This window comes from Palaemon carinicauda, chromosome 7 (genome assembly GCF_036898095.1).
Source record: "Palaemon carinicauda isolate YSFRI2023 chromosome 7, ASM3689809v2, whole genome shotgun sequence".
NCBI lineage: Eukaryota > Metazoa > Arthropoda > Malacostraca > Decapoda > Palaemonidae > Palaemon > Palaemon carinicauda.
Genome location: NC_090731.1, coordinates 171010466 through 171019376, shown reverse-complemented (window position 1 = coordinate 171019376; position 8911 = coordinate 171010466). Strand labels below are relative to the sequence as shown.

At 36.2% G+C, this 8911-nt stretch overlaps 1 protein-coding gene across 1 annotated transcript in view; it reads left to right on the top strand.

Moving 5' to 3' along the window:
* Positions 1-8215, top strand: part of LOC137644659 (patched-related protein 9-like) — a gene marked incomplete at its 5' end in the record, with an annotated part of 12338 nt that extends 4123 nt beyond the window's left edge. The window contains 2 exons of the mRNA XM_068377611.1: positions 1458-1671; positions 4933-8215. Coding sequence (XP_068233712.1) covers positions 1458-1671; positions 4933-7692 — 2974 coding nt within the window. The remainder of the gene's footprint in view (positions 1-1457; positions 1672-4932) is intronic.
* Positions 8216-8911: the final 696 nt, after the last annotated feature.

Here is an 8911-nt window from a genome sequence, read left to right as displayed (position 1 = left end):
TGTAGTTTAGCTAGTAATAATAATAACAATAATAATAATAATAATAATGATGATGATAATAATATAACCATAATAATAATGATTATAATAATAACAATAATAATAACAAAAATAATAATAATAATAATGATAATATAACCATAATAATAATAATTATAATAATATTATTATTAATAATAATAATAATAATAATAATAATAAAATATAATAATGATGATAATATTATTAATAATGATAATAATAATAATATAAAAAATAATAATAATAATAATAATATTAATAAAATAATAATAACAATAAAAATAATAATAAAAATAATAATTATAATAATAATAACAATAATAAAAATAATAATAAAAATAATAATAATAATAATAATAATAATAATAATAATAATAATAATAGGTGAAAATAAGTGCAAAAGGCTTCCATATGACTTACCTTTGTTGACCCGTCTGAGCAAAAGTTCATCTGCTAGTGTGGCGAACTAGTTCATCTTAATATCCTCCTGAAATGAAAAAAAAAATAAATAACTCCCATCAGGTTTTTGTTGGTTTTGCTCTAGAGAAACATAAAAATCTTAATAAACATTTAGTAGAATTTTCTTTTGTTTGTTTTCTACGAATTCCTATTGAAAAAAATTCTGTTTAATAATTAATGGATCAAATCATATCATGTCACTTCCACAATCAATCTACCAAACTTAGCCACGAATAAGTTTTATGTACCAAAAGGAGCCCTGTATAGTCCTAGATGCACAGCTTCATTTAGAAGTTCTTTGCAGTCTTAACTGGATATTCAACAAGTATAAAAATGTATACATATAAAATTATACAGGTGCAGTGCATATTCATACCATTGCTGTAAGCCCAATGCAGTTCAAAATATAATGATTCCTTCTAGAAAATCAAGCTGTTAACTTTGTTCCAATTTTTATCTACAGGAATACTTGAATTAAATTGGTCTTGCTTGGTTGGTAGTCTGTTATTTTCATGAACATGTAGCGAATGCTTTTAAAATCATCCCAAAAACTTTCATTTTTTATTTTGCTCCTGAAGTACCAGATTTAAAGTCTTTCTCCTTCTTTGCCTTCAGCTTTTCCCATTTCGATATGGGGTCGCTTTTTCTAGTCACCCTTCTCCACCTTCCTGTGTCCTGTACATCCTATTCTCTTAGACCCTTTTCCTTCATGTCATTCAATAATTATCTTTCCATCTGAATTTTGGCCTTCCCATCCTTCTTCTGCCCTCCACATAAAAGTTCATAACCCATGCACGCTCATCTTCTCTCTTCATGACCAAACCATATTCGTCTTCTTGCCTGAACTTTCTTTGAAACTGTCCCCCTGATCAATTCATTACAGATCTTATATTTTATTGTGCCACCACACATTCACCTCAGCATTCTCATCTCAACCACTTCCAATATATCATAAATAAACATCTGATTTCCCACAGATCAACCAACTGCCTCTTCCAAGCGAGTATACTTGTCGTAGGGCTAGTGGAAAAGGGCTGCGGAAACTGGGGAGCGCAAGTCTCCTCGCATCCAGTGAAGGCATCCTGCTTCTGCCTCGTTCTGGTATTACTCTCCTCGGTTGGACTGTTCAACATCAAGCAAGAATCACGTCCGTATAAGTTATGGATTCCTGGTCAGTCTGAATTTGCAAAGGTGGGTGAAGGGACTAAAACTTCATATAAATATATATGAATTATTATACTGTATTGAAATAAGAATTGAAAGATATGAGGGCATTAAGGTGTTCAAGGAAAATTAAATGTGAATATCTTTTTTTATTTCTATACTCCCCTGATGCTCGTATTGCTTTGTCCATGAAGTATAGCATGCATCGATACTACACTACGGAGATTGTAGTCTTTTGGAAGCATCTTGAACATTATATATGCAGTCTGAACATAGATCTGGTAGTAATTTTAGTCTTCTAGAAGCATTTTGAACGTTAAAGAATTTTTCAAAACTTCTCATTTTCTTCCATTCAAGATACTATGAGTCTTTCTTACCCACCATGAAGAATGCTGGTGACAAATGGCAAACCCACAACTTGGATAGATGCATCCACCATCTTCAGTCTCAAAGTCAAAACTAATATCCTATCCTCTATCATTAATCCGTGGGGAGAGAGGGTGGACATGTATATGAACATCAAGTGAACAAGCTACAGAAATTAATCTCATTAAAATTTCACTGATATCCCTATGAACAATACTCTGATGTTCAAAATGCTGACTCGCACCTTGCTGGAGGTGGGTCATGATGGAAAAAGATAAGAAATTATAAAGTCTTAAAATTTATTCATTAATACACCAAACTTACCTCTTAGTCTAGTATCAATACCAAACCTAAGGTTATAAGTGATGCTCCAGACTGGATATGGAACCGAAAAAGACCAATTAATTCATCCATTAAGAAACTGAACAAAAAACAAACTTTTTATCAAACCACATCCTCTCAGCTATTATGGCAACTAAACCACAGCAATCTTGATCAAACAACTAAGATATTTCAAGATGTTTGGTAGTAGTGATTTGATCTACCACTAAGCTATAACTACAACATTTACCAAAGAAAGATTCCTAAGAAGATCCAGAGATGTAGCAGGAATATTATATACTCTCACTTCAAGCCTTTCATCTAACTTGGATGCAACTCTTATGAATCTCTGACTAATCTTTTAACCAGAAAGATATAGCATTTCTGGACACAGGATATGTCTGCTAGGGCAGAATCCTAGCGTCCTACCACTAATACAAAATGAAACCCTTGGAGCCAGGCAAATTAAGAGGCTTATTTAACACTGAAGTATAGGCGAAAACAGCGGTCCTCCTAGGAAAAATCCTAAAAGCATCACTCTGTATCTTGGCATCCACTTGTGCAGTCACCTTATCAATCCTATTAATATCCAACACAGAACCAAAAATAGGATAGAGATTGCCAAACAATTCTTCTACACTCAAGGGATTAACTACTCCACTGTAATTGTTCAGTGACTACTATCCTCTTAATAAGGGTATTATTATTATTATTATTATTATTATTATTATTATTATTATTATTATTATTATTATTATTATTATTACTAGCCAAGCTACAACCCTAGTTGGAAAAGCAAGATGCTATAAGCCCAAGGGCTCCAACAGGGAAAAATAGCCCAGTGAGGAAAGGAAATAAGGAAATAAATAAATGAGAATAAATTAACAATACATCATTCTAAAAACAGTAACAGCATCAAAACAGATACGATATGTTCTATATAAACTATAAACAATGTCAAAAAGAGACTTTTCTAGGAGGACACTCCAAGTCTTTGGTTATAGTTCTCTTGCTTGAGGATGCACTCAGGCACAATATTCTGTTTCCTTTCCTCACTGAGCTATTTACATTGGAGCCTTTGGGCTAATAGCATCCTGTTTTTTCCAGCCAGGGTTGTAGCCTAGCTAGTAAAAATAATAATAATTAAGTGGCCTTCCCAACCTCGACCTCTCCATGATCAAGCTCAAGGTTGAACTACTGCACTGTAATTATTCAGTGGCTACTAACCTCTTGATAAGGGTAAAAGAGACTTTTCTAGGGGGACACTCCAAAACAAAACCATTGTTCTTTAGTCTTCAGTTAGAGTTCTCTTGCTTGAGGATGCACTCAGGCACACTATTCTTTTATCCTATTTTCTTTCCTCACAGGGCTATTTTCAGTGTGAGCCTTTGGGCTTATAGCATCCTGTTTTTTTCCAGCCAGGCTTGTAGCTTAGCTAGTAATAATAATTGAGTGGCCTTCCTAACCTCGTCCTTTCCATGATCAACAAAACTAGAATTCCCTAGAGTTTACCCTGAACTAAATGCTAGTTTTCCTTCATGTTTAGAGGTACTAGTGTGTTTAATCCCCATCTAAACATACTGTACTTTTCCACGAGGGAAAATGTAGGGCTTTTGCATTCTTCACAATAATTATCTAAATATCAATATAGTCCTCGGCAATAGACACGAAGAAAATGAGAATCGGGATTCCCTAAATACCCTTGAAAAATATATAAAGTAATTACTAACAAAGCCATAATCCATCACAAGTAACTACGATTAACGTATTTTGAATCAGGAGTGGGTTTGTAAACGTCGGCCTAATTAAGAAAGCACCCACGAGAGACTGAAGACGACAGGTGCATATACCCACATCATGGGTTTCCGTTAATCACCCGAAGTTCCCTTGGTGGGCGAGAGACATGACATCTTAAAGGGAAGAAAATGGGAAACATTTAGAAGTATAGTAAAATTTTGAGAAGAAAGCAATATGAACAACAGGGGAGGTTAATAAAAATAGCTAATATATTCTCCAATAGCATAGGTACAAGGATCAACTATCATGATGAACTGTACATCATTAATAATCCAATTCTTTCTGCAATCAAGTTCTACTTAAAGGTCTTCTTTCTATTTTGTATTGAAAGTCAGATGCCAAATTTATAGATAAATATTATAAAATCCACATATAATTAATGGAACCAATAAATTGTTTACCTTATAGGAAATACCTGACAATTCTTCAAAACACCTTTACAGTATTCCCAAACACAACAAAATCTACGGACACTATGCAAAGAAAATTATCTTTTGAGTCACATAAGTTCTAATGTAGCAATACCTCACTTTCAAACAACTAAAATTGTATGTAGTAAATTCTACCCCTGTTAATCTTCTAAGCATACTGTATATCCCAAGACTTGGGAAACAAGAGGTATTGGCAAAAGAAAAGTAAAATAAAAAAAACTGGCATTGTAGCTCTGTTCCTTCCAGTTATTTTGCTATCCTACCTACATAAATAAAATGGTGGTAATCTTGAAATCTGATGTAAGCTTCATCTCTTCATGTAATTGACACAATATTTTATGTAACACTAATAACATAACACTATGTATTTCAGGTAAATGAATGGAAAACCGAGAACTTCCCAAACGAGTTTCGTCGGCACATTGCTTTGTGGGAGGGCGAGAATATCCTAACAGCACGTGCAATCCAACACATAATGAAAATCCATCAAAAAGTCTACGATATATCAGTCACGATCGGAGGGGAAACTATCGGGTGGACTGACATATGTATTCGAGTGCCATCTTTGCTTAACAATGAAAATGCTACTCAGGAATACGAAACAGAGTATAATTATATAGACACGTTAAATTCTACTTGGTCGCCCATCAACTGGACCAGCTATGACTGGCTTGAAAATGCAAACACAACAGACAGGTGGAGCGACTACGATTACGAAGAGCAATGGGCGACTGAACCAACAACTAACAGTAACTTGTCAGCAGAGGAGGCGTTGATGATGAAAGCCGTATCTCAAAAAACAATTCAAGATGTGAAAGATGATTACAGCCTAATCCTACCGAGATCCGAATACTGTGACCTACTTGAGTCAAAGCAAAGTCTCTGCTACGAGACAAGCCTTTTGGAAATCTGGGGTTATGACGACGACGCCATCGCTAAGCTCACAGACGAAAAAGTTGTGAGGGATGTCAATGAAGCTTTTATGAGCAACGTCTTTGGCTATCCAACTAATTTTGATAAATACCTAGGGGGTATCCAGAGGGATGAGAATAACACCATCATAGCAGCCAAAGCAACACTGCATACTTGGACAACTCAAATACAAAAAAACAAGACGAATGTAGTGGATATTGGCACTGGAGATATTGTGGATGAGGGAGGGATGGCTTGGGAAATGGCTTTGGTGGAAGAAGTGGAGTCATATGTGGCTCCAGATATTAAATTATATGTCCATGCTGCTCACAGCTTTGGGAAAGTCAGTGCTGAAACTATTAAACATGATATAAAGTGGGTTGTGTGTGGATGGATGGTGCTAATACTCTATGTACTAGTCACTCTAGGGTGCCCTGGGCCTGCCATTGTGGGTCTTGTATGCATAGCTGCAGCTATTGCAGCAACATTTGGTCTATGTTCAATTGTTGGGGTACCATATGGTCCAATAAACTCGGTACTACCTGTATTGCTCGTAGCACTTGGAGTTGACGATATGTATGTTATTGTTGCATCCTGGAAAGCCGCTGGTAACAAAGACTCCTTACAATCGAGAGCAAGAGATGCACTTCGGCATGCCGGCGTAGCTATCACTGTCACATCATTGACAGATGCTGTGGCCTTTTTGATTGGAGCAACTACACAGGTTCCAGCTCTTTGTTGGTTTTGCATCTATGCTGCAGTTGGGGTGTCTGCTGTATACTGTCTACAGTCTACTGTATTTGTAGCAGCTCTTTCCATTAACCAGAAATATCAAGATTTGAAGAAACCTATCTGTTACAAACTCCCAAGAATCACAAATTGGACAATAACTCGTGCTATGAAAGGCTACGCCTCATATTTGATAAAAACCCCTGTACGAGTGACAGTAATAATAGCAGCCACCCTCATGTTAGGAGTAGGTGTATGGGGTGCAATAAGTCTTCGCCAAGAATTTAGTCCGATTTGGTTTTTGCCAAGATCCTCTTACTTGTATCAATGGTTTACATCTATGGATTCACATTTCCCAAAAGACGGTGAGCAGGGAAGCGTGTTTTTCTCAAACGTCTCTCTGCCAGAAGAAATGCCTGCATTACGGGAATTAGCGGCATCCCTTAAAGACTCTCCCTACATAACTCAGGTCAATGCGTGGTTTAATATTTTCGATGTGTACATGCTCGAATACAGTCATTACACTGAAGTTAATATGACTTCTAGAACGATGCACGATATCCTCAGCCTCTTTTTGAATTCTAAGAGTGGTGCACAATTCAAGAGCCATTTTCTATTTGATGGAGACTTGACCTGCAATGAGCCTGCTCCTCCATTTAGAGCTTTCAAAGTTGACTTTACATATGCTAGAATAGAAGAAAGATCAGAACAACAAGCAGCAATGATTAATATTAGAAAAATTGTGGCCGCTGCAAATGTATCCGGGTATAATGCAGTATGGGCACATGTATACAGTCAATGGGAAACAGACTCGACATTAGCAGCCGAGCTCTGGCGAAACTTGAGCGTAGTAGTGATTGTCGTTGCAAGCATGACTCTCCTTCTCCTGGCATCATTTCGGGCTGCATTTCTAGTCTTACTAAGCGTACTCGCCACACTTCTTGACGTGACGGCACTCATGCATATCTGTGGCCTCACCATTGATACAGTCACCTGCATTGCTTTAGTGCTGGCAATAGGGATCTGTGTTGATTACTCAGCTCATATGGCCCACGCTTTCCTCAACGTGACGGGTAGCAAGAAAGACCGCATCCAAGCTTCAATTGCACAGGTAGGACCTGCAGTGTTTCATGGAGGCATTTCTACCTTAGTTGCTTTCCTGCTCCTTGCACCTTCCGATTCACATCTATTCTTGTCTTTTTTCCAAATCTTTACGGGCGTGTCAGCTTTCGGTCTCTTCCACGGGCTTGTTCTTCTACCAGTTCTGTTGTCACTCATAGGTCCTGAGCCTTACCCTCCACACCCTGAGCGATGTCCTTCCTTGACCCCTATCACTGCAGCAATAGATAAGGACCCAAAGGAAACACAAAACCACAAAAGGTCAAAAAGTTCCTCCAGACTGATGGATCCCAAGTACCAATCTACAGGAATAACAGAAACAGATAAATCTTTTCAAGACATTAAACAAGTAGCAAAGACGTTAACCATGTAGATACATTTGAAAAGAAAGATTTAAGTACAGTAAATTACACAACTGTATGTATGTAATTTAATTACAAGCTGTGAGAGCATTTCTTGTTTCTGATATCAAGTATTTCAGAGATCACAGAATTACGAGTCACCAGAAAATAGCAAGTTAACTGACAAATCTTATTGGCACAGTTAAAGAAAAGGGATATTTATTTCTTACAATAAGTATGCAACAAGGGGTACATAAAGCAAATGACTCATCATTGCAGTAAAATTGCCCGATTGTGCTAAAACTTATTGCATATCAATGTAAAACTTATAAAAAGAAGTGTTAAAAGAAATGCAATGAGGCATTATATTAAAAAATCTAAAACTAGTCAGACATTATGCATAAAAGTGATATATGGTGTGAGAACTTTTATTTCCTAATTATTTTATGTGCTGAAAACTTTTGTTAAATATCAACCATATGAATTTAGGCTGATGTGATGTGCTCAAGTATATACCGATTGCTCGCCGAGTTCATTTAATGTAAGAACACTGATTAGTTGAACAAAACGTACAGAAGGTCCCAGACTTGCCCAAATCTAACGGGAAATAACAAAGATAAGATAACAAAAAACTGTAATAAAACAATAGTATATAATTTAATACAGTAACCAAAATGACATTTGCAATAACCTGATATCTAATTCATATGAAACCCGACTATTTGTTGACTTTCGTAGCTGGAAATCATAGGCATGGGATTCAAGTTAGGCCTACCTATAGTCAATTCTTTTTAGTGAGGCAGATTTGCACCAACTCGCAGGTGTGCCCTTTAAGCTCAGAAAAGTTTCCTGATCGCTGATTGGTTGGACAAGATAATTCTAACCAATCAGATAGCAGGAAACTTTTCCTAGCTAAAAGGGCACCGCTGCGAGTCGGCGCAAATGCACCTCATTAAAAAAAAATCGAGTATAAGCCAAAAGATAACGAAATTCAACTTACAGCTTCTTGGAACATATTAAGATTAAGTTGAGGACCTTCTGTATGCGTAAACATTTCCCCTTTCATTCATTTTGTATATTTACCTTAAATTCCATTTCCCACCATATGCTTAAAACAGAATACATGTACTGTAGTCTTTTATATAATATTGGTCACAATACAGAATTCCACAGATTTCAAAAGATATATGATTAAAATTTTCTTATTTCTTTCAACCTATTCTAGTAAAGTAAGTTCCCTTCATAAACAAG